Source organism: Cyprinodon tularosa, unplaced genomic scaffold (genome assembly GCF_016077235.1).
Source record: "Cyprinodon tularosa strain WSP-4 unplaced genomic scaffold, ASM1607723v1 ctg224, whole genome shotgun sequence".
Classification (NCBI taxonomy): domain Eukaryota; kingdom Metazoa; phylum Chordata; class Actinopteri; order Cyprinodontiformes; family Cyprinodontidae; genus Cyprinodon; species Cyprinodon tularosa.
This window is the reverse complement of record NW_024038835.1, coordinates 607722-635422: the sequence shown is the minus strand read 5'-3', so window position 1 is coordinate 635422 and position 27701 is coordinate 607722. Positions and strand designations below refer to the sequence as shown.

At 36.8% G+C, this 27701-nt stretch overlaps 1 protein-coding gene across 14 annotated transcripts in view; it reads right to left on the bottom strand.

Annotated features, from left to right (window-relative positions):
- Positions 1-27701, bottom strand: part of cadpsb (Ca2+-dependent activator protein for secretion b) — a 112636-nt gene that overhangs the window by 79045 nt on the left and 5890 nt on the right. For all 14 annotated transcript variants that reach the window (XM_038286399.1, XM_038286395.1, XM_038286396.1 and 11 more), the window contains exons 2-3: positions 6396-6509; positions 2037-2369 (exon numbers count right to left, since the gene is read on the bottom strand). In XM_038286399.1, the coding sequence (XP_038142327.1) occupies positions 2037-2369; positions 6396-6509 (447 nt within the window). The remainder of the gene's footprint in view (positions 1-2036; positions 2370-6395; positions 6510-27701) is intronic.

Here is a 27701-nt window from a genome sequence, read left to right as displayed (position 1 = left end):
ACTTAAGTTATTAGAAAAACAAAATAGCAAAAAAAAAAAAAGAGTAGAATCACCATTAAATGTAATGAATACATTTTTTTTTCAGTTTGGTGAGCAGCAATAACTGTACAAATGCTCCCGCCACGTCCTGCAACGGGTTTTTCATTTGATACATGTATTCATTTGAGCTGCACTAACACAATATTTTCCCTGACATATGATCTATTTACTTTTAGACTGTGTTGAATGTTTATAGGTTGTTTATGCTGGAGGATTAAACCTCTGCCACAGACTTCAGTTCTCTAATAGGTTTGCTTTCAAAACTGCCCTGGGTTTACAGTTTGGTCCATAAATATTTGGAAGGAGACAACAGTTTTCTAATTAAGACTCTGTACATCAACACAATGAATATTTAATGATTCAGATGTAGTTGAAATTCAGACTTTCAGATTTAATTTAGTAGGCTTAAAACGATTGAAAACAATTTTGAGGAACTAAACCATTTTCAGCCAATCTGTTCATTCAAAGAAATACATAAGGACTCCCATTATGATTCAAAAGACCATTCACATTACCCAGGCACAACAAAAGACTCCAACAATCCAGAAGAACAATTCCAGAATTTTTATTGTCATTACACTGTCACAAGTACAGGTCAATGAAATTAACTCTCTGCATGTAACCCATCACCTTGGGGAGCAGTGTGGGGGTAAGGGTCCTGCACGGGGAGTCCCAGGGAGTGTGGCTTGAACTCAGAACCTCAGGATCCCAAGCGCAATGCCCTAACCACTAGACTGCCACTCCCCAAAGCATTCAGATGAAGGGTGAAGGGACCCTTCGTTAGCATGAAGGGTCCTGCCTAAGGACCCACACTGGCAGCTCATCACCCCCAGCGGGTGACCGGTTGACTTACCAATTGTGCTAGCAAGTTCTCTAACAGGTTTGTTGCAAAAACAGCCAAATATCCAGGGCAAGGATACAACTACAGATTGCTCTAGTGCACGCTGACAGAATTGACCAAGACTCCTGGATAGATGATAAGAAAATAGAACTAAAGGTTGCCTTCCTATTTAAGCCTGTTTTATGGCTGTGTGTGCAGCTTAATAATGGTTTTTTTCACCTGTATAGAGAGCTCTTTTGACATTTTTTTTTACATAGAAAAACCTTTCAAATGCATGCACCATAACTCTTATCGACTCAAGTTCTTTTATCTGCTTGACTGAGAGTGGCATAAGATAATTCCCTGATAACTGCCCATAAAACAGCCTTTGATTTGTTGTCAGATTACTCTTGGGTTATTTAAAACAGGGCTACACATGATAAGGAACTAAAACTCCTACACCTCTTATCAATTTATAATGTGGATACCCTCAAAGGAAAGGTGAAAGTTTGGACTCTATGATATCTAAATATGTATGGACCTAACTGTAGCTTCATTGTGTGTACAAGAAGGGAGAGGTCCTACTTAGGTCCTGAAGTAATGTATTGCATTTTTTTCTACAAGTCTATAGAGGAGATTGTGATCTCTTTCTCATCATCTATTGGGGTAGCAATATCAGAGTGACTCACTGATAAAAGTTTAATAATCAAAAGAAAAACACTGGCTCTGTTCTCCAAAAACTCAGACAGAGGGATGGACAGACAGACAGGTTCATATTTTTCTTAATGTAGATGTATTTTAAGAAAGCAGGTATAGCAATTTTCCTGTTATTTTATTTGATGTAATAGTTGCATTGGATTTTTAGAATGACACTAATAGCACCAGTAATAATTTTTTGGATGATTGTCATTTATCATTAGTGTTTGAGACTATGTGCGTATTTCATTAGCTAATAAAAGAAAATGTGTACTTCTTTATGTTTTAAAAGTTTAGGATATGAATAAAATTCTTGTTCTTTCCAAATTTTTAAGGCCAAATTTTCTAAATAAAACTAAAATCTTAGAAAAAAAAATCATAAATTGAAGTTTGAAGTAGAATATGGCAAAATAAAAAGATAAAAAAATAAAAACACTTGCAATGAAACATTAATGTAGCAAATTAAGTATAGGTGCCTTACCTGACAGGCTTGGTAAAGTAGCTGATGCTCAAACTTCTTGATGCCGAGGATATTTTGGAACATCTCATACAGCTGGTCTTTGCTGAGGATCAGCTCCGAAGCTGCGCTGGCGGTCATGCGTTGCTGAGCCTTTCTGGGATCCTCGTCGCCGCGGTAGATGGTGTCAAATTTAGCCATCCAGGAGCTAAGGACTGTTTCCTTACTCAGACCATCGATCTCTGGGAGGCTTCGCACTCGTTTCTCAATGTGCCTCTTGAAGACTTCTCTGAAATCGTTGGCTGAGAAACCGCCACTCTGCACCATCTTAGCAACACGGTCACTCTTAAGGAACACCTACCATGTAAGAGACACATTTAAAGTTTAATATTTATGTTGCTAATAAAAGCTATTAAGTCATAGTTAAATTTAAAAAGTCAGTATACATGTGTGTTTTTGCATGCATTTTGTGATTTAGCAAAAGGCTTAATGCCTGTGGTAACAACAAGCTAACACGGACAGAGTCAGTAGAGACAATACTGTCACTTCATCAAGGGAAGCAGCCATCCAAGCTGACAGCATTTGTCATTGTGACAGTCACATTTTGTTCTTTGCTTCAATTCTCAGCTTCTGAAACATCACAGCAGAGGGGAACATTATCACTGCTTTTTCTATGCATATTTTCAGTAATCAACAAACGTTTTTGCTGAGTCTAACAGAGTTAAGTCAGATTTCTTTGCCTCTCTGTTCTTTGCCCATCTTTACAAGAAATTAACAAAATAGCCCACTGGAGTTCAAAGGTTGGCTTTTTATCTAAAGCAATTGATTAAACATATGTTTTAATAATGCAGTAGACAAAGACATAAAAGCAGCCAAGTATGTATTGGAAGGTAATAATCATATTTATTTTTTGTTAATATACACACATTTATTAAGTAATTATTAGTGTCTTTGAATATTGCAATATTGTTGAGATCATTTCTAAATTATATTAACTTCAAAAGTATCCAGTTAAGAAGCATTTTAAATCTTTCACACGAGTTTGGACATATGGATTCAACCTTTATCTGGTTTATGTGCAGTAGTAAGGGTTGCGGGTTGACAAATTCTTTATCATTCTGAGATAAGTGGTTTTGATGTTCAACTACAATTTCTGGCCTCCTATTTTGTGAAGTGTAGATATCTCTCCTGCAGTATTACAAACCTACAAAGTTGAAATGGTGTTTCTGACCTCTTTGTCCCTCAAAATCTAATTAGTACTAAACACTTCTCCCTTTAGTTTCATTAGACCACAGGTCAGGTCTTCCAAAGTCAATTATTTGTTTATATCTTTTTTTGCAAAAAAGTAATTTTATTGTTTTATGTTGCCCTTCCCCTCAGTGGTATTTGAACCAATTCTATTACTTAACTTATTTAACCATTGATAATAATTCTCTCCTACTACCTTTGACAAACATCATCACAAGGTATTTTGTTTTTGTTGCTAAGTTAATGAGCACATATTGCTCCAAAATACGTTCAAATTTCGGCCAAAGAACCCATGTTCTATCTGCAAAAAACGAAGGCTGAGCATTCTCATAATACTTAAAGGTATATTGGAGGATCTTCGCGAATATTTGAAGAGACTTGCCCTCTTCACTTAAAAAAAATTAATTCACACGCACAACCCTGTACCCGTTCCTGAAAGGGAACGTCTATTAAACGTGTGTGAGAGCATGCACGAGCACATTTCTCCTCGTGCATGTTCTGTTGAAAAGTTGCTGTTTGCATCGCTCATATAAGCTTACTTTCCAAAAGAAGATTTGCAATTTTTCTACTATGCCAGACTCATCACTGGTGAGTGAAAATGGGGAAGAGTGCGTAGGAAGTCCTTATGTAAAATATCACCAGAAAAATTGACAATTAGGAGAACCACTTATTTTCATGATCAACCAGGAAAAAGAACATCCTCCACTATACCTTTAATTGTCATTATTTGAACAGATGAGCAGGGCACAGTGAGGCATCCAGTAATTGTACCCAATGATAAAACGCCATTTGGTTACCATATTTTGCGTAAAAATAAACGTAATCCCTTATAATCCCAATAATGCCATAATTATTTTTTATTGTTGGTTTTTGGCTACTTGTTTTAAAGAGTGTATTCAAAAGTCTGTTTATATATATATATATTGTGAAAGAAAATAAATGCATAAAAAGATTTATACTCATAAAAGAAATATTCAGTATTGCTCAAATATTATTTTTCTGTATAATAACCTATTACATAAATACGGGTCCTCATCACACATTTCATGCTGGCACTTTTAAGCTTTTGATGACCAACCTCTTTGAGCATGAAAAGATCAGCCTGCTACAGGACATTTAACACCTACAATCAAAATCCATGATATAAAGTATTGCTCTTTCAGCATCTTTGTCTGCTGTAAAGAAATATGGTTATTTGAGTCCAGTAGGTAGTATTAACCAGCAATGCAGAGGTTGTCCAGAGCTCCTGTGATTTTACTGTAATCTAGAACCTTTAAGGTTATCAAATAATGCTGCAGAATGTAGTACTGACATAGCTGTGATATAATGCATACTTTTTATTTATATTTTCCTATTCTGATATACAGTTATACCCAAGGAGATAGTGATAAAAGTAAGTTTGTTAACATACAAAGAATAATAACAGTCATGTACTCTGAGTTTAACCTAAAGTCTCAGGTATGAAATATTTAAAGATCAGAGTAAAAATGCTTATTAAGTCTTAGACATGGACATGACATTTAAAAGATATATGTCTTCAGAATTAAAAGAAGACATTTCTACATTTCTTGTATGTATTTATGTTTTTTTTTGTTGTTGCTAAAATTCACTTAAAGTAAATACCTTGTTTTATTAAAAAATTTGTGCGTTTATGTTGATTCTGATTCTAGATAGTTTAAAGATAAAAGTGTGCGGCTACAGCTTCTGGATTTAGCAGAGAGAGAAAGCTAATGTATTAATGAATGTAATATTTTAATAAAAAGACCTGTCAAGGTTTCAGTTTTCACAGAGGGGAACATGCTAAACTCTGACACTCTCATAATTGGAGCCCAAGGGGTACAACTCCACATCATCTAAAGAAGTCACATTTAGTTTCCTTAGACATTTAGTCCAAGAGGTTTTTAGGATTTCATTCTGTGGAGCAATGATTCAAAACAGGAACATATCAGGACTAGTATCAGGAGATTCTACAATAAGAGAAAAAGTCAAGCTGTCTGTGTGGAAGCTGTACATTGGCAGCAACTTCAAACACCACAGTGGCGACAGTGGAGTTGGATGTAGGAGTTTGCCCTGAAATCGAAGGATTGAAGGTTCAAGCCCCAACTCCGACTTTCAGTGTCGTTGTATCCTTGGGCAAGACACTTCACCTGCATTGTCAGAGGGCCCGGTGGCGCCAGTGTACGGCAGCCCCGCTTCTGTCAGTGAGCCCCAGGGCAGCTGTGGCTACAATGTAGCTTGCCACCGTGAGTGTGTGCGTTAATGGGTGAATGAATGTAGTGTAAAGCGCTTTGGTCAAGTCTCCTGACTTGAATAAAGGTGCTATATAAGTACATGCCATTTACCATTTACTAGAGTGATGCCAAGTGAATCTAAAAGTTCATCTATGACTTTAATATCATTGTGTCCAACTTAGGTAAGAATTCTATTGAAACCTTAGTGACTTACTTTGATGAAGAATGCTTCATTTTTGACTAATATTTAGGAACGTTCATAAAGTTTGCCAGTGAGCATAAAAACTTAAGTCATACTCTTTAAAATGCTGTCATTATTTATGCCTCCGTTTAGATTACCCGGAGCCTCATACTTAACAATAACTAGATATTACAAACAGGTTCCTGTTAGGTTTTCTCTTCAAACAAAGAAATAACAGCAGTAACCAGCATTCATATTTTAGCTTAACACAGCTGCCTATCTTGTAATTAGTTATTAAGATTTTGCTATCTAATCTCATGCCTTTCAGTGTTGCATGTATGGCAGTAATGACTTTTGCAGAAAGAATTACAAGGCTACATAAAGGGGCTGTCAACCACACACTCTGACTCATAATCTGTGCAGTGAAGGTTTTCTACCACCATTTTAGCACACAGATCCTCTCAATTCAGGCATTTTGACACAGAATATCAGGACTGTGGAGTATGTTTGACATTTTGTCCGTCATCTTCTAAGTAAATACACTGCAATAGACATTAGCCATCAGACGGCTAAGTGCTGAACATGTGTTTTACTTCACAAGACACATATGTGGCAGATATGTGACAGGGTGCACATAAGGAAGATATGCAACATGATATGAATAAAATAATAAGTCTCTGTGCTTTAAAAAGCTATTCTGAAGGGACTATTTTGGTCTTGTACCTCAGAGTAACTCTGCACCGCATTGATGAATGCTTCATCAGCTACAATTTGAGTCTCTCCATTGAGAAAGGCCTGGAAGCGGTCCTTGGTCTGCTGAAGCTGCTGCTTGGATATCTTAGGAAACAGAGAAAAGGGAAAATAGAAATATGTCAACCATATTTTATTTCAAACTAAAAAACAAATACATTTCAATGTTATTATCTTCAGATTTTTGAAAAACAAACAAAAAACAAGCAGTTTTGCTTTTTATAGGGCTAATGTTTGCATTTCATTTTAGATTGCAATTATCCAGCAATTGAATAACGAGGTCCGTTAAAATCTCAAGTGCCTCCAGCCATAAAACCGCAAGAAGTTCAGGAAACTAATTTCAGAAGATTATAACCCCAGACTTATTCATTCAGTAATACCAGAAGAACAGTAACTATGCAGGGGACAATTCAGATTGATTGTGTGGAAAGTTTATTGCTAAATCCTTCATGATTCATAAGAGAGAATCTACATATTTTCTTTCATTTCAGGCATTCATGCAATCACATTGCCTAAAATCCTCCATATGTGTGACCTCTTTCACTCGTGTGTGAACTAAGCGTACCAACAGTCCACAATATAATGCTCAGTTTAAAACCACTCAATTGGGCATTTTAGGTCATGGTCCAATGAAGCTGGGGGAAAAAAACACAAACAGAAGACATGCCACACTAATGTCACCCAACTGAACACCTTCAGGCTTCAGTTGTACTTTGACTTTATGCTTATGAGAACTGTAATCATGGGAAAGTCAAGCCATTGTCACTAGCTTGAACAAGAGAGGGAGAAAAGGGAGCATAGCAAAAAATTATTCTCTTTTAGCTGAGCGATTTCTCCTGAATGCTAGATAACGTCATGTATTTTAATCAATCTAATAACCAGGGAGACTTCAGTGACAGAGTTCTTGCAAACCTTCCATAATTTAATGTAAATCTGGCTGCCTTTCTTAAAAACAAATTGCAAGATGCTTGCAAGTAGACTATTCTGCATATAGTCCAATTTTTAAAACATGTCTGCTTAAGCAGGGTCTTTCTTATAGCCATCCAGAACAAATAAGATACATTTACTTAAATTAAGGTTTAAGTGCAGGGTTACAAATTCTCTTAACCTGCAGTAATCCAACCATCTAAGAATATTGTACTTAGCTCCTCTGTTCAGCAAATTTATTCCCTGTTTTTTCATCCCCAACTCTCCAACTCCCCAACTCAGCATTCCTCTCATAGTCTTTCTTCCCTTGCAATGTCTATAAGTTATTGAATGGGATATCTGGCTGCACAGTTAGAACAAGGACTACACTGAAAATCAGGCTCCAACATCTATAAACAGAGGTGTTGATGGCAGCAGATCAGCTGTTAGTTCTCTCAGGGACGGTGTCACAGCCAAACAGGAACAGACCAGTTGAAGCTACTATGATCAGAAAAGGCAGAGTGAGCATTAAGATGCAGGTTGAACCAACAAACACTGCAGAATTGGAGAATAGAGATAGAATGAAGCAGAATTATGAAAAGTGGTCCCTATGTCTTCCAGAAGTCTAAGCATACAGCAGCATAACTATAGAAATACATATAGCTGAACATAACATGAGCCACTATGACTATAAACTTCAAAGGGAAAGTTCAAAGCCTAGCCTTAAATGCAAACACTATGTCTACCTCACAAACTATAATTGGTAGTTTGTTCCACAGAAGAGGAGCCGGATATTTAAAATGAATGTATTAGTGAATTTCTCCACTATGAGATCAATTAAGTCTATCTTATCTTAAAAGTTGCCTCCCAATCTTTTTTTTAGACATTTTAGAAACCACAAGAAAACCTGCAGATTGAGAATGAGGTGATCTGTTAGGAACAAGTGTGTGATTTCAAATTCTTATCAGAATTAAACAAGTCAATGAAGAGAAGTTAGGGAAAGTGAAATATAATCCTTCATTTTAATTTTCATGAGAACTCAGAACTCAGTACCATGGGAATCAAAAATGGCAAATGATAAAAGAAACATATTTATCATGAAAAACTCTCCTTTTTTATCTTATTATTTAACTTTATCTTTATCTTTTTACTGCGCTTCCTCAACAGAATCAGAGATTCTATAAGTTAAATAAGTTTACAAATAAAGTGAGATATATGAGCGTGAGATATATAACCCAAATGTAACACAATTTAACAATGTTGGTGGGTTTTTTTAGCTAATATTATTTGATGTGCAAATAATCTAGAAATCTTCAGTGAACAAAGGCAAAAATATCCACAAAAAAAAAAAAACACTTGCATTTAGCATCAATAATATGCAGGACCAAGCTCACAGCAGGAGCCAGCAGGACCATGCTCACAGTGATTAGCCATTTGCTTTCTGCCGATTGGGGATTCAAGGAGACAGAAGCAGACATTAAAAAGTAACAGATCCGTAAACACTTTCTTTGTCAGAAAAGAAAATGGTAAATTAGCCCCATAGTGGGTTTTGTCTAGGAAGGAAATAGTTAAGCAGACAAGCTCTGAGCCAGTTTTCATAAAAGCTAAGCCCATAGTTATGTCTGGGAGAGAGGCAGGACTAAGTACTGAAAAACAAGTCCAACTCTATCATCTTCAATCAAAGGTGTGGATGGTAGAAGCCCAGCTGATTTTTCCTTCAAAGATGTTGTCTAAGTAAAACTGGACTAGACCTGATGAAGCTACTATGATAATAAAAGGCAGAGAGAAGTAAAAGTTAGGGGTTGAACTAACAAATACCGCTGAATGGGAGAATAGAGTAAATGAAGCAGAAAATTGAAAAGTAGTCCCTATGTACTCCAGCAGCATTATCATTTAGCAGCATGGCTTCAGTATGGAGATGGACAGCCACTCCAACTATAAACTTTATAAAAACTAAATGGTTTAAGCCTAGTCTTAAAGGTAGACATGATCTAATTTATGCTCTTACTGTGTCCCATTGAAAATCTAATGGCTGTCTCCTCTCCTTTCCCAGTCAGGTTGCAACCAATCTTGGTTGCACCAAGATTCTTCAGACTAACCCAGTAATTCAATAACAATGGTGTTCTCCTAATTTTTAGTGACATATCTTCTATTTCAGCCTCCACTGCTGACAGAGAAGTTGTTTTAAATGCCCCTGTGACTATCCTTAAAGACTGTGCTTTAATATACTATGTTGTTAAGGGATGTGATTGTTGACCCATAAACCACAAAGCTATAATGTAACACTGATTAGGTCAATTGGATACATTTTGTGTATGTAACTTTAAAAGCAGTCCAGTCTGCTTGCCATTAACATCCAGTCAGTGTATCAAATCATATTCAAAGAATTTTAAAGGGTTTAATTCTTTCCAGTTTGTGACCATATCATTCAAGCAAGGAACCTTTATTTGGTCACCATTTGTTCTAATATTGCAGCCCTTTGGGAATTCTTCAAAACAAAATCAATATTTTGACTTATAAACTGAATTGCCACATCATCTGCAAATATATAGGACTCCAAACCATCCTCTAATGCTTTGAAAACATTGATTATTATAGCAAAAAAAAACAACAAAGGCCTTATTATTACACTGTAAAAACGACAACTCAAAATTGTTCACCTTACTAAGATTTTTGCATTCACTGACAATAAAATTGCCAGTTGGAACTTGAACTGTCTTTTGTGAGCCAGTTGAACTCACTTTCATAAGTTTCTGATGAAAAGTTCATCTTATTCAATAAATTAAGTTGAGTTTACTTAGAAGTTGTAGTTGACACCCAGTCCGAGCGAGGTCAACTTATCTGCGCATGCTTATTTCAAATTTGTCATGGCAACCGGCTGCTACAGGGTTTCCATGGATTTTCCCGGGAGCTCCCTTCTAAAGTTTGGTTTAGCCATCTTGTCACTCTGCTGGCGGCAACTTTCCCTGAGGACTCAATCTCTCTGGCAATATTGCATTATCTGTAAGGTTTTAACAGGAGTTGGAAAGTAAAAAAAAATATGTGCTGAAACCTGATTTGCTTTAAGCATAAGATTACTTGTTTACATTGTGAAATTGTAAACCTGTTTTTGCCAAAGTGGTTCAAATAAACATGCAAAATTTAACTGGACTACTGTCAGGGCTGCTTGGTGGCGCAGTGGGTAGCACTGCTGCCTTGCAGCAAGAAGGTTCTGGGTTCAATTCCTGGCCTGGGGTCTTTCTGCATGGAGTTTGCATGTTCTCCCTGAGCATGTGTGGGTTCTCTCTGGGTACTCCGGCCTTGTCCAAAAACATGACTGTTAGGTTGATTGGCTTCTCTAAATTGTTGAGTGTGTGCATGAATGGTTGTTAGTCCTGTGTGTCTGGTGACCTGTCCATGGTGTACCCTGCCCCACTTGGGACAAGCGCATAAGAAAATGGATGGATGGTTTACTGTCAGTGGATGATTTAATGGTGGGGGACTAAACTCAAAAATGTAATTTATTACAGGGGATGGTAATCTGAATTTAAAATAATGTTTTACAGATAATCTGAACTTAAAATAATAAGTTTTTACAGACTTGAAAGTTCCAGTAACTTGAATTAAAAAAACTTAGTTGGCAGAACTTGAAAAACTTAGTTGACACAACTTAAGTGTAGTTCTACAAAACTTAAAAAATTAAGTTGATGCCTTCAACTCAAAAATTCTGTGCAGCCGGTTGCCTTGAAATTTTGATTTGAACTAACTTTTTCGTTTTTACAGTGTATGGTTACCTGAGATGTTGAATTTGAACGTTTTTGTATTTTCAGTTATATAAGTCTTCCTTTAAAAAAAAATAACTTATTCAATCTTTGATACTCAGCATGGAAAGAATGATCAGTCGTCCCTCCTTCCAAACAATGATAAACCAGCAGCCACTACATTTTCTCTGATTAGCTGCTCTTAAATAATTTAATGCTTGAGAAAGATTCTCATACATTGTGTTCTTTCCTTTTCTAAGACCAATATTCGAACTCAATAAATTCTGTTGAACTATCATTTATTATCCTCTACATTATTTTGCACACATTAATGCTGATGTAGAAGTCCTATAATTCCCTGCACTTGTACCCTTGTTTCCTGGTTTACGTATTGGCAATATCACAGCTTCTTTTCTGACCTGTAGTAATTTTCACACTTTTAAACTTTAAACTTTAGCAGAATATGTTTTTGTCTTTCACTAAGATGATTTATGATTCAGGTACCTCAGAGAAGTGATGCATCTAAAAGTTACATCTAAAGTTAGCTGTTCGTGGATTGGGCTTGAATAGGGTGTGTATTAAAATTAGTGTTATTCTTGTGGTTGGTTTGGGCTTACGTTTTTTTTCTTAAGGGAAATAAGTGCTTGCCATTTCAAATTGCACACTTTTATATCAATAAAATGACTGTAGAATTCTGAGACATTTCGAATCCCGATAAATGTACCAAGACCTTCAAATTTTTCTGTTAAGCTGCAGTAAAGATACCTTACTGATTAGGGGGTAGTTATGGTTTGGATTGATTTTGGAGAATAATGCAGATTTGTGTTCTTTGAAATTATTAATATTTTATGTAACTCAATTACCTACTATTTTTTGGTATTTCAAATCTTAGGGTCCACCAAGCGTTTTAATAGAGATGAAGACATTTTCCATCTTTTCTAACAAAGTTGGAATCTTGTCAATGTAAAACCTGAGGGGATATTTGTGATATTGTTGGATCTAATAGGTTTCTACTGTAGTTACCCTGTAAATACCTTCAATCAACAGTAACAGCAGATGAGTCCTGATACTCCACCTAACGAAGACAGTTTTCCAAATACATATTCCTGCATATAGACTTACGTTGAAAAATGCTTTTGATTGGGTTTATTTAAGATGTTTAGATTCTTGTCTATGTGACGTTTTATGATGTGTAGTGTTTGCATGTTTTTTTATGATTGGGGAGCAATTCTCATTTATTATTCAAAATTATTTAGAAGCATTTAAAAACTCTTACTCTGGATCCTTCTTATTCAATTGTAACAGTTACACTGACTCTTTCCAAGTGTTTTTTGATGGATTAAAGATGCATCGTAAGGGGCTTCACAATTTATCAAAAAAGAATAATCATCTAGATTAAAGCCTGTGAAATCGCAATTGTAATAACTGTACAAACTTTGATAAATGGTTGATTAAAAGATTCACATGTATGCTATACATCCATGTTTTATTCACCAGATGGCCTGAATGATTTTTACCTATAAAATTAGTATTTCAGTTATTTGGGCAATCAGATGGATCTTTTAAAAGAGATGCCCACCCCTTTATAGATGCAAGTGGATGGCAAACAGCTGACCAAGTTATGTTATCAAGGTAAATATTTTGTTTTCAAGAGAAACTGTTCTAACACAGGTGTTCTGCAAGTCATACCAAGCACCTACTGTATAGCTCTAGTCTCCATTGTCACTTTAAACACAACCACATAGACCTGTGTGAAATGTTCCAAAAAGCCAGCACTAGCAAATCAGAAATCGTGAATGATAAACAAGATGGATCAAAGATACCACATCCCACGAAATCCCCATGTCACTTTTCCACAAAATGCATAAAACATAATTATTTCAGTCTGCAATTAATATCTTTCTTCAAAATTCTAAGTGCAAATTTGTTTGTAGAATTTTAAGATATCACCCCAATATAGTGCAGCACTAATGTTTGTACAAAGTTTAGCTGTTTGGCAAAGCCAAGTACTTGAGACCGTGGTTATCTTTATGACACACATTAGAAAATAAAAATATTGTATAGCTTTGATGAAAAGCAAGGGCTGCCGAGCCCACAGAGGAACCAAAATTAAACATGGCAACAACTTGAATGATACACATTATCAAACTGGTTTGGCAGGATGTTGCACAACTGCAAAATTAAACAGGCTCCCCTAATGTTTTGGATCTGATAAAAGACCACTCTGGAAATTCAGATTGAGAGGGCATCACATTTTTTGCAAAGAAACGCCACATTCACTCCTCTAGATTGAAATCCTACATCATAGAACCGATCATTTGGCTGATCAGGTAAGTAACTGTTAGCTGTCGTGTTTAAGGAGAGCTCAGACTTTCGTAAAATTGCGATCTATGTCACATGGCTCATTCAGTGGAAGAACCTTTCAACATACAAAGACAAGTTTTTGAGAAGGGCAGCTGGCAGTATTAATGCACCCCAAGTGCTTGCTGTTTGTTGTTTTAACTCAAAGTTTTCAAATAGAACATGCTAAAGTAAAAAAATTAACTGCACTCACCGTCAGTATGCAACAGAAAAAAAGGAGAAATGTTTATTTATTTGATTTTTCTGACAAACACAGCAATAGATAAAATATAAAACACAGCAATTTCCAACTTTCTTTACTGCTCTGTATGTATATGTTGTTGTCTTGACTGAGTTTTTTTAATTATTTATATCTGATCAATGCTATAGTCAGTGTTATATTTCTCCTTTTTACATAATAAATCACATTTAGCACCAAGTACTTAATACTATGTATGTATGTATTAATCTGTATTAACTCTATTTCTAAAATGTATTCTTTTAAGGGAAATTAAGTGAACAGTTCTACACTAAGAACACTCTAGCATATTTACCTTATGCTTATTTCATAATCTGGATCTTAATTACAATGAAAGTAAAATTTTGGATACCTCTAGTAAAGATGCAAAAACATTAAACTAACTGAATTTTTTTGCAGCATAATCTCTAACTAAGAATGTCATAGAAAAAATACCTTTAATTTGGGTAAATTTATTTAATGAAGAACTATAAACAATCCCCTTTTTTCATTTTCATAAATTCACTGATGTCATAATTAGTAACACCAAAAACAAAGAAAATTAACTGAATAATAATAATTTTTTACATAGATGCACATCTAGTTTCTGTGGTGTATCTGTCCCGGAAAAAACATTTGCTCATAGACACTAAAACGACAAGATTGCATGACATTCAACTACAGATGTGTTGGGGGATTTAAACATTCTGGGCATGACTACAAGACTGTAACTGCTCACCTGGCATATTTCTATAACATTTTTTACCTGTGAACTTACTATTAAATACATTTACATCATTGTTATAGACAATAAAAATGCATTTAGCTTTAATATTAGCTTTAGGCAGTACAGCTAATGGACTTCAGTAACCTTTCTTTGTATCAACTGCTTGTTAAAGTATGGGTGAGAAATACAGATAAAACTGTATGAGTCAAATATTGCAGATAATGAGTTTCAAAACCAACTGATCACATTAGCATTTTAGCAGAAGGTTTTGTTATGAAAGGTCAAAACTAAAACTATAAAAATGTGTGTCTCTGTACATGAATTAAGTGGCACGCTGGAATGAGCCAGGTGGATTCTGCGCACTTCTTTAACAAAGCGTACTTCAAATGCATTAAGTATTTATGACGTTCAGCTTCAGTGCTTTTCATTTCACTGCTAATTAGAGAACTGTGGTGATTAGTAACCAAGCTGATGGATGAGAAAGAAATGCCTTCATTTTCATCAGCAAGGCCTGACTCTGAGGACATACTTTCCTGCTTTGCTCATATTGATTGACTCTCTGTAGCTCTTATCAAGATTGCAGAGTTACAAAGTGATTCATTTGCCTGCAGCGAAGTAGGCAGTGACATTAATCACCCCTTACATATCAATAGAAAAGGTAATACACATGTAGTGTAATTTATTTTCACTTTAAATTATGAGCTATCAGTTGATTTCTCTATACCACCTGCATGTAATAGATGGTAAATTATATCTTCTATTTATATATAACTTGAGAGAGTTCAGAGAGAGTCTCAAGTTGTATACAACTTGAGAGGTCTCAAATTCCCATGCTTCACAGGCCAGTGTCCTACAACCTGTAAGTGTGCTTTTGCTTTAAAAAGCCTGGACCAAATCATTAGATTTTTATTAGGACTAGGTAGAACTTAAAAGCATGCTAAAGAGATAATTTAGCCATATAAATCAGACACGTTGAACCTCTTAAAGTTGCTGGATCCCAACCAGGATCACACTCTGTTTGAACTGTTAACCTCAGGCAGAGACTGCAGATTTGTTGAAAGACAGGCAAGTGGATTCAACAATTGTTTGTAGTCAACTATGTTGAATTTATTAAAACCAGATTTAGAGGAAATGCAATAATGGAAATTGTGAAATCAGTATGAATTTATATACACTATATTGCCAAAAGTATTTGCTCACCTGCCTTGACTCACATATGAGCTTAAGTGACATCCCGTTCCTAATCCATAGGGTTCAATATGACGTCGGTCCACCCTTTGCAGCTAGAACAGCTTCAACTCTTCTGGGAAGGCTGTCCACAAGGTTTAGGAGTGTGTTTATGGGAATTTTTGACCATTCTTCCAGAAGCGCATTTGTGAGGTCGCACACTGATGTTGGACGAGAAGGCCTGGCTCTCAGTCTCCGCTCTAATTCATCCCAAAGGTGTTCTATCGGGTTGAGGTCAGGACTCTGTGCAGGCCAGTCAAGTTCATCCACACCAGACTCTGTCATCCATGTCTTTATGGACCTTGCTTTGTGCACTGGTGCACAGTCATGTTGGAAGAGGAAGGGGCCAGCTCCAAACTGTTCCCACAAAGTTGGGAGCATGGAATTGTCCAAAATGTCTTGGTATGCTGAAGCATTCAGAGTTCCTTTCACTGGAACTAAGGGGCCAAGCCCAGCTCCTGAAAAACAACCCCACACCATAATCCCCCCTCCACCAAACTTTACACTTGGCACAATGCAGTCAGACAAGTACCGTTCTCCTGGCAACCGCCAAACCCAGACCCGTCCATCAGATTGCCAGATGGAGAAGCGCGATTCGTCACTCCAGAGAACGTGTCTCCACTGCTCTAGAGTCCAGTGGCGGCGTGCTTTACACCACCGCATCCGACGCTTTGCATTGCACTTGGTGATGTATGGCTTGGATGCAGCTGCTCGACCATGGAAACCCATTCCATGAAGCTCTCTGCGCACTGTTCTTGAGCTAATCTGAAGGCCACATGAAGTTTGGAGGTCTGTAGTGATTGACTCTGCAGAAAGTTGGCGACCTCTTCGCACTATGCGCTTCAGCATCCGCTGACCCCGCTCCGTCAGTTTACGTGGCCTACCACTTCGTGGCTGAGTTGCTGTCGTTCCCAAACACTTCCATTTTCTTATAATACAGCTGACAGTTGACTGTGGAATATTTAGGAGCGAGGAAATTTCACGACTGGATTTGTTGCACAGGTGGCATCCTATCACAGTTCCACGCTGGAATTCACTGAGCTCCTGAGAGCGACCCATTCTTTCACAAATGTTTGTAAAAACAGTCTGCATGCCTAGGTGCTTGAATTTATACACCTGTGGCCATGGAAGTGATTGGAACACCTGATTCCAATAATTTGGATGGGTGAGCAAATACTTTTGGCAATATAGTGTAGGTGTGTTTTTTTCACCTTCTTATCAAACCCCTTTTAACTTTTTTAATTTGAATAGTTCATTTATGTTTCTATGCATTCACCAGATTTTTTTTTGTACTCATGATATTAACAATAATGAATATTCTCTTCTCGATATTCTATTCTATTCTATAGTAGTGCATAATTGTTAAAGGTATAAACTTATCCCTGTAAATGCAAACAGGTTTGTGGTTTTAAGTACAAAAAAGTGAAAATATATAATGGGTATCAGTACTGTTGCAAGCCCCATATCAACAAGTATGGCAGTAACAGAAGAAAGTTCAAAATATGCAGAACATAACTTACCTCTCTCTTCTCTTTCTAAATTTCCCATTAGACTGTATACAGAGGACCGATTAGGAGTAGTGTGTTTTTTTACATTTTTATTTCTAACAATACCTTAGTGCCACTTTATTATTATGTGCTGAAAACTGCCAGCATTGTTTTGTTTTTCTCCAAACTAGGTCATGACTCACAGGAAGACATGCCTAAACCTGAAGTGGATTGCTATGATCTGTTTTTACTTGATAACTTCTTAATAACACTGGCATGATTCGTCTCTGCAAAGAAAATGTCACAATTGATCTAGAGTCCAGTAGCACTGTGCTTCACATCACTGCATCCGGTACGGCAGTTGGCCGTGCAAGACTTGAATAGAGCTGCTTGTCCATGGAAACTCATTCAATAAAGCTCTCTGCAAAACTGTACTGTAGCTGGCAATCTAGGTACAATACATGTTCGCCACCCCATGTCTGCAATTCTATGTGAACTTCAATATTTGGTAAATTTTAAATAAATTCCAACTTCTGCTTTGCTATTGAACCAAAGTCGACTACTGAATAATAAGCTGCAAAGATTTCTAGAATAGAGGTCAGATATCTTCTCATTTTAGATGTTTAAAGGGCATGCTTCAAACCAGAATGGATTCAAAATTTTTTAAAGAAAAGTGCAATTGTCAATGTCTTGATAATTTGGAATTCGAATTTTGATCAGTAATTTGTTCAAGTTTGATGCACAACTTTGACTCTATGAAATGTTATTTTTTTATGTAAATAATAAAACTGATCAAAAGAATCAGCTAAATATTTTAAATGCCACACAGTGTACTGCAGTAATATCAGTGGAGTACCTGCTTGTTTGCAGCTCACCACACTTTAATATATAGAAATGTAAACAATACTTTTAAACTAGTAATGTGAAATGTAAAATTCTAGATTGCTGACTTGATTTGTTAATCACACATTTAAAAAGTGTTGTATTTATCTTTTAAATTCAAATGTAACAAACCTGTGACACCTGGAACAAAGTATTTTCAGCTGCCCTAGCAGTGTGGAGAAGAGTCATTAGCTAAATGAATGCAGTGAACAGCAAGCTGTGGCAACTGCATATGGGTGCAGTAAAGCCTCTGCTGTGCTGACTCATACTTGAGCTTCTTCTGGAATTATATAACACTAAGAGGGTAAGTTAAATTAGGCTGTTTTCCAAAATTAAATGGCTGCAAAATAAATGCTTTGGGTGCACTGGCAAAAAAAGCCTTAATTGACTAATAGTAAATATCTATATACATGATAGATTTAAAGCTCAACCTCAGCAACATAAGTAAATGTAGGTAAATTTGAAAAAAAAAAAAAAAAACGTTCAATGTATCTATCTCTTTTTTGAAATGGCAAGCTTAATTGTTTATTACAAACATACTGCTCCCATAACATGTAACTCAGTCTGCAAACTGTTCAGCAAACATGGTGTTGCTGGATCCACTACATAAACAAATAGAATTTTACTGCAGACAATAGGAGAGGCCAACATCTGACAACACAATGAGTATGAGAGCAAATGCTAAATGGCAGCTGCAAAAGGTCCACCAGTAGCCTGCCTGTTCAAACAAACACAAAAAACAGCATTGTGGAGTGACTGCTAGTCAAAACATAGTATTGTATAAATAAAGATGCACAAGCTATTATTCCCAGCCGGACTAGTGTTCAGAAGATGCCACATGCGGTGAGAGCAAATACCTTTCCAATCGGTTAGTAAACAGCCAGCTGTATATTCTGATTTGCAAGCACTAATAAAACAGGGAAACTGGTGTTTAAATCCTGCTTTTACACTACTTTCATCATTGTGGCTGTTCCACCACTGTTATATCCAGGAGAACACAGTGTTCATATCAAGCAAAGCCCCCATCTTGTAACCGTCATCCTTAATCACACCACCAACTTGCTGCCAGCAGCTCAACAGCTTCCTTACTGTCAGCATGTACAAAAGTCAGTGTGCAAAAAAAAAAATAAAGTTGATGGAGGAGTAGGACTAAAATTTGTAGGAAATTTTATACACATTTTATCGTAAATGTCATTTTAATTGTTTACCTAACATTGTTAAATGGGTTTTCGGCTGTAGCCAGAAACATTTCTAGCATATACATTCAGGCATTGGCTTGGTGCCTATAACCTTACACTAAGCCATTAATATGCAGGTGCATTTCCATAAGTATGCTTATTAAAATAGAACTTATCTATCTCATTCAGGAATTTTCTACACACAGACACACAGAGTTGTGGATCTGGTTTGACAATTGCTTGCTTACATCTGAGCAGAACCCAGATCATGAATTTCTAATATATACATATATTTTTTTTCACAACCAATTTAAATGTATTTCTGATACAGAAAGGTTATATTATGGCAATTTTATAGCCTACACAGCAATAAAAAGGATACTGCTAATAGAGCTTGTTGTGTACAAAGTGCTTTATCCAAGCTATATAAACTCAAACTAGTTCAGGATACTCAAACCATGTCTCTTACTTTAGAATTTTTTTTTTATCAAATTGTGCGCAGTTGATTTAAGCATATAGCTTTTTTAAATGTAACTTTAAAGCTTTATGTGCATAACTCTGTTAGAAGCTCTGGTCATGAGAAATATCTTAGAGTATTTAGGGTTAAAGTGTGGAAAGTTGAGTGGAAGGAAAAAGTGCGGTATGAACATTTACTAACACAATGGTGAAAACTGACGCTTTGACTGTATCCTCATTTAAAAGATACTAATAAGTTTAATGGAACTTCACAGGGAGAGAACTATGGTTGGGGTGAAACCCTCAAGGGCAAAAAAAACAGAAGTCTAATTTTAAATATGTTATTTCATTTTGCTTCCTCTGTCCAGCTGTTTCTTATGATCTTTAATTTATCTGCATTTGTGGTTTTTGCAGAAAAATCCAAATTTAAAATGTACAGCTCCTGCTCTACTTCAGCTTCTTTTAAAATACAAAACATTTCAAGCAAAATTCCCATAAGCAGCAAAGCCTCCAAACAAACAGTAACATGTAAAAAAGAACAGATCAGAAAACTTCAGCAGTGTATTAAGAATTAAACAACATCAGAACTGTTGCAGGAAGATGCCAGAGGTGCTGCTACAAAGAAATAAAAAACATAAATACATAAATAATGCTTGCAGAATAAAGATTTTACCCTGTGGCACCTTCATTACAACAAAGTCAGTTCTGTTGCACCCTTCTGAAAGAAAATAAGTGATATTTTCAGAATGCATAAAATAAAGAAAAACTGCATTGGAACTACATCTTGCTAATGGGAAAAATAAATCAAGTGTATCTGTATGAGGATACTCAAACAAAGCAATAGAGTATATGTAATTATTAAGCTCTGCTGTACTTGCATTTTATTAAATAGTTTTTTTTCCCCTAGAAGAGTCTAATATCTCCATGAAAATGTTGGTTAATTTGCATGAGACAAAAAGTGTCATAACACTGGTGATATAACCATGTTTTTCAGTGAAGGATAGGATTTTATTGAATTGTCCCATGGCCGCAACACTACTTCCACTAAGAATCCATCTTCTTATTTATTGGTTTTCTTTTAAAACCAAATAGCTTTCCATCATGACTCTCTTTGTTTCCAAGAGTGATATCAATTTATTTTGTGTCACTGTCAGATGGTTTTGAAGAGTTTCATACTGACTATCAAGGACTGTAAGATTTGCAAAACTTCTGTCTAAAATTGTAAACTGTATGTTCTCTCTTTTTTTAACAGCTGCACCGTAAGAAAAGAATGTTCTGCAAGGGTTTAATAAAGTAATTCTGATTCTGATCTGATGAATTATACGTAAATTACAGTGCTGAACATGCTGCCGGAAAATAAAGGAAAGAAACCTGTAGAAATGCATCAAGTAATCTCCAAAGAGGAGTAATTAGCCAATATTCCACTGATCACCTTTGATTTGGGATCAGCAGCTGAAATTGTGAAAAATCTCAATAAACAGATTAAAACTAAGACAGGTCACTATTTTATATTTAGCATTTATAGACTGTGAAGGTACTTTGGTGTAATTTTGTTGAGCACATGTTCATTTAAAAGATGCATAACAATAAGAAATTTATAAGTCACTCAATTTCCGTAAAATGTCTTCCTCTGCTGCAAAACTTGCTATTTTTGTTCATCAATATATTATCTGTTTTATTGGAATCAGGTTTGGTCAATATTACTTCCTTTGTCAATGTGAGATCAAAGCATTGGTCCAGAGTGAAATCAAAGTGCCTCTGAACTGCAGCACTGTTGTGTTAAGGGCCTGTCAGAACCACAGTGCTGTTTGGTGACTCTGTTCAAAGCAGTTGTGACATGAACATGTGAAGTCCAGGACAGATGAGTCGAGCTGGAAGTCTACCTGACATTCAACCTTGTGCCAGCTTGGCAGCCGCTCTCTGTGTTCTTCATGCCTCAGTAAGAGCCATCAGAATGAGAGGCAGAGAGGATTGCGGTAATAGACCTGCCCTCTCTCCTTCGTTTTTAATGTGGAAAATCTACCCCACAGCCTCTATCGTCTTTGTCCATGCTTTTAGAGGCTTTACATTTAATTCAATGTTCAATAACACTGCCAATGATCAAAAACTTATTCTTGAGCTTTTAATTTCTACTAAAAAGGCTATAGGATGAAATTTAACCTGACAAAGATTCCCAAAAGGTTCATGAACTGTAGCTGACTTTACTTAAACAATTTATCTGATAACCTCAAGTACATTAACATCATTTTGAGTGCAAACAATTTTTTAAACTGATAAACTTTTGCACAAGCTACAACTCTTTATTGAGTAGAAAGTAGTGATTATTTCCCCTCAAAAACAAAATTGTCCTGTGGTTAGTCTGGCACAAACAAATCTCTAGACTGCTCGCTCTGTGGCATTGTAATATTGTTCAGGTGCAAGCATTTCTTTCTAACAATAAACATAACACTAAATAGTAAGTAATCAGTAGTACTACTGTACTACGCTGTGCTAGAATTGTAGGTTCTGCAAGCATTCTGATAAACAGAGGTCCAACCACAGAGAGCATCCCAAGCTGAACATGAAGAAAAAAATTAGATAGTAGCATTGAGAAAAACTCGAGTTTCATGTCCTATTTATAAATGAAGCTTAAGTAACACCACAGTTGATGCTTTAGTTCACTTTAATTGTAATTTAGTCAGCTCATTCTGAAAGGGATATTTCACACAAGCAAAATGTGGATTATACTTTGTACATAATATCATTGGTAACATGACTGTGAAATTCGATGCCATTAAACAAGTCATATATCAGTTAAAATAACATTCTTTTAAAAAGTAGACACCTACATAACACTTTTGGCGGAATCCAAATAAGGAGCAATAAATTGCATGGGCAATAGAAAAAGTAAGTGGGGATGTAGCAGGGGATCTACAAAGACTGTGTGCACAAGGAATAAGGTATGCAAACAGGTTTAAATGAGCCATTTGTGTGTGTTACTGGAAGTTTGACGGTAGCCATAAAATAAAGATGTAGATCTGAGCGCAGCAGCTGAAAAGATAATGATAATAGTCATTCTAAAAAAATAAAACAATGAAAGTAATGATGAATATACACTCACCGGCCACTTTATTAGGTACACCTGTCCAACTGCTCGTTAACACTTAATTTCTAAGAAGCCAATCACATGGCGGCAACTCAGTGCATTTAGGCATGTAGACATGGTCAAGACAATCTCCTGCAGTTCAAACCGAGCATCAGTATGGGGAAGAAAGGTGATTTGAGTGACTTTGAACGTGGCATGATTGTTAGTGCCAGAAGGGCTGGTCTGAGTATTTCAGAAACTGCTGGTCTACTGGGATTTTCACGCACAACCATCTCTAGGGTTTACAGAGAATGCCTCCAACTGCTCTTTGAAGGAGAATGAGGCACGACTGTGCATGCACAAAATTTTACAATCAGCTCAAACTCTACTCAGACTCAATTACTAAAAATAATTAGACTGGTATTGTTTCTATGGACATACGTAATCTGGATTGGACTAAAAATGGCTCATGAAAACATGTTATTCAGAATGTCTAACATAGCATCTAGCCACTGAAAGCGGAAATACGTCACTTTGGCTAAGTTCACACTACAGGTCTTGATGCTCAATTCTGATTATTTGTGGAATCCAATTTTTTTGTGTTGCTGTTCACATTTCAAAAGATATGCGACTAGTATATGATCTCCTGTGTGAACTGCATTCATACAACCTATGTGTCCCGCATGCGCGGCAGAGGATGCAATGACGTCACAAGCCATCATTTCAATTACTTGTTCATGTACAGGTATAAGACAGCAGCATGATAAAATTCTATGTGATTTAACTTCATAACTCACCCAACATATTGCTTACCAAAGAAGGACTTTAATTATTTAATAAGAAATAATTGTGCTTTGTACGGAGTGGGTTAAGGATAACTGAGGGAGGAAAAAGCAATACCACATTCCACAAGTTAGAGATGGGCACTTTAGTCTGGCACACCAGGTGATGTTCTCTGATGGCCGGTAATGTTCAGTACTTACTTTTTATAACTTGCTACATAAGTAATCTTAGTCTTTGTATTTTTCATTTTTGGTTCAAATGAATAAAGGCAACATTCTTGCTGCATAAACATGCAATATGTTGATTTGTGGTTGTTCAAATGCACATTGACTCTGTCTTCAGCACCTGTCAGTGCACTACTGCCTCCTTTGTGGCCAAAAAATTACCAGAGAGTTTGCATCTGACTTTTAAACATGGTATCAATGACACAACAACAACAAAAAACTGCAACAAGTTTAGCATCTGGGTTGATAAATCACTTTTCAGGTGGTAAGAACTTACATTATGTTTCCCCAACAAAGTATTTTAAATGACTTGGTCATGAGAATATGATCTGCATAATCATGAAGCACAGTTTCAGCTACATGTAATTAATCATACCCCAAGGCCACAGTAAAATAAGTCCCCATATCCTTAGAATTATTAAAACCCTGTTAAAAAGATATAAAGAAGATGATATAGCATACTTTATATTTGTACACTTTTCCTTATCATAATCAGAATTTAAAATGTATTTGAATCAGGAAATGATTAAATTTACTTGACTTTGACCAACACCACAACCTTCTGTCTGTCTTGCTGCATGCTGGCTTGTGTATGAAGCAGGGCTCCAAGTACTGAAGAAAAAAAAACAGTGTTACCAACTTGATATTGTAGCTGTACTTGGAGATTTTTCAGGCCTCTTTAACAATTTATTTTCCAAAAAGGTGATTAGAGACAAATCTACTTATTCATTTATGTACTTTTGGTGAGTTTGGTGACATCACAGTAACCATTCTTCCATTACAAAATTATCTCATAACAGCAGCCAGAGCTGCCACAAGGTTCTCCCTGCTTCCCTAAGTGCTGTCTTAGAGGCACAGGCAGCTGCCTCACCCTGAAAGCCCAGTCAAAGCAAAGAGACTGGAGAGGAGACCTGTTCCATTTGGCTGCAGCTTAAATGCACAAAGCTTCCAATGATTTCACCCTGGTTTACAAAGAGGAATATAAATATAAATTGAAATAAAGTTTTTAATTAAAGTCTCGCTTTTCTCTGAAACCGATAGTTACCTAACTACCACACAGCTTGGATCACTTATTCCTCTCACTCATTCCCCTTTGAAAAAGCAAAACCTTTAAAAATGGAAAGCTGGCTCCCTGGTTTATTACAGAGCTGCACACTCTGAAGCAAAATGCTAGGAAACTGGATGGAAAATCACGCTCCACAGGCCTACGGTAATCCTAGCTAGTCTGGAAAAATAGTTAACTGCTGTATAAGAGGACCCTTTGTAAAGCAATAGCAGCAAATTTCTCCTCGGTAATAGAGGAAAATAAGAATAATCCTAGATATACACTATATTGCCAAAAGTATTTGCTCACCTGCCTTGACTCACATATGAGCTTAAGTGACATCCCGTTCCTAATCCATAGGGTTCAATATGACGTCGGTCCACCCTTTGCAGCTAGAACAGCTTCAACTCTTCTGGGAAGGCTGTCCACAAGGTTTAGGAGTGTGTTTATGGGAATTTTTGACCATTCTTCCAGAAGCGCATTTGTGAGGTCGCACACTGATGTTGGACGAGAAGGCCTGGCTCTCAGTCTCCGCTCTAATTCATCCCAAAGGTGTTCTATCGGGTTGAGGTCAGGACTCTGTGCAGGCCAGTCAAGTTCATCCACACCAGACTCTGTCATCCATGTCTTTATGGACCTTGCTTTGTGCACTGGTGCACAGTCATGTTGGAAGAGGAAGGGGCCAGCTCCAAACTGTTCCCACAAAGTTGGGAGCATGGAATTGTCCAAAATGTCTTGGTATGCTGAAGCATTCAGAGTTCCTTTCACTGGAACTAAGGGGCCAAGCCCAGCTCCTGAAAAACAACCTCACACCATAATCCCCCCTCCACCAAACTTTACACTTGGCACAATGCAGTCAGACAAGTACCGTTCTCCTGGCAACCGCCAAACCCAGACCCGTCCATCAGATTGCCAGATGGAGAAGCGCGATTCGTCACTCCAGAGAACGCGTCTCCACTGCTCTAGAGTCCAGTGGCGGCGTGCTTTACACCACCGCATCCGACGCTTTGCATTGCACTTGGTGATGTATGGCTTGGATGCAGCTGCTCGACCATGGAAACCCATTCCATGAAGCTCTCTGCGCACTGTTCTTGAGCTAATCTGAAGGCCACATGAAGTTTGGAGGTCTGTAGTGATTGACTCTGCAGAAAGTTGGCGACCTCTTCGCACTATGCGCGTCAGCATCCGCTGACCCCGCTCCGTCAGTTTACGTGGCCTACCACTTCGTGGCTGAGTTGCTGTCGTTCCCAAACACTTCCATTTTCTTATAATACAGCTGACAGTTGACTGTGGAATATTTAGGAGCGAGGAAATTTCACGACTGGATTTGTTGCACAGGTGGCATCCTATCACAGTTCCACGCTGGAATTCACTGAGCTCCTGAGAGCGACCCATTCTTTCACAAATGTTTGTAAAAACAGTCTGCATGCCTAGGTGCTTGAATTTATACACCTGTGGCCATGGAAGTGATTGGAACACCTGATTCCAATAATTTGGATGGGTGAGCAAATACTTTTGGCAATATAGTGTATTTTTAATAGTTACCAAATAGTTACCAAACTCATCCAGAGCCAAAGCTCTGTTGAACCATCAGTTCCATCTACTCTTAGCAGTAATAATTTTATGCGATTCTTTATAAATAGGATTGATCTTATTAAAAATAAGATCATTAGCACTCCTCTAACTATGATTGGTCTATATCTGGAAGGTGAGGCAGCATCTGAGGTAGCCATAGAATCTGAACCGAGTGTAGACTGCTTTGATCCAGTTGAACTTTCAGAGTTAGATAAACTATTGTCTTCATCTAAGCCTTCAACTTGTATGTTAGATCCAGTTCCAACCAGGTTGTTTAAGGAGGTATTCCCTTTGATCTCATCCTCCATTTTAGGTGTGATTACTCTATCCCTGTTACAGGGATATGTACCAAAGGCCTTTAACTTGATTATTATAATTCTGACAATTAGCCATCCAACTATAGAGTTGTCTATTTTCTATCTGCCACCTATAAGTATCTGTGAAATAAGCAATCAAGGATCCCCCATGTTGTTCAAATGGAAATATGTAACTTCCTCACTGTAGATCATATTTTAAGAAACCACAAGTACTCAATGTAATTAAAGTTCGACAAGGAAGTAGATCAGGAAATTCCTTGGTTCTGGTTCAAGGCCTTTCTACCTTGCCCACAACTTGGCTCAGCAAACCGTGGTTAAGATGGATGGATGCATTCTCCTGCATAAATATCCTGGCTTTATCAACTGCTTTGGACTGCAGAAAATTGTAACAGGTTTTGTAAATCACTTGTGGTCCTTCTGATAAGGCTATTTTGTTTTAACCACTACAGTGGCAGAAATATTTATTAGCAGCTCAGGTTAAGATATATAACCTTGAAAAAAATACTTTAGTAACAAAGCCTTAGACTGAATACTTTTAGTAATAGCCAAGCATTACATTTAGTGGATCTATTTATAGAGAAAAAATGTCCAGGACTGAAGCAACCGATCAATTATGACAACAAGGTTTCAGGATGATTGGCATCTTGATCTCTTTGAAATTTACCAGAAAACTAAGAACGGTTGATAATTGGTCCATGGCTTTTCGAAACAAGATGATAAAAACATATGGTCAAAGCACAAAAATTGGTTCATTAATCTCAACCTATATTTTCTTTCAGCTCAGTTTACAGACCTAAATCCAATGAAAAAGTTGTAGGCTGAACTGTGGAGAAGGGGGATAAGACAAAATCCAGGATTCTGCTTTGGAGACTGTGACAAAAGTATTAAAGATCACTTTTTCTGCTCCAACCTTTTGAACGCAACTTAACACAGCTATATGTACATTTCTATATTACATAGGTGTATTTCACTAGTAACTTAGTAACTTTCACTAGTAACTAGTAACTCAAGGTTTCATATTTCAGGATTGAAACTATCACATGCTTATTTGTGCACTGCAGTAAGTGTGGAATCAATAGATGTAATCTGA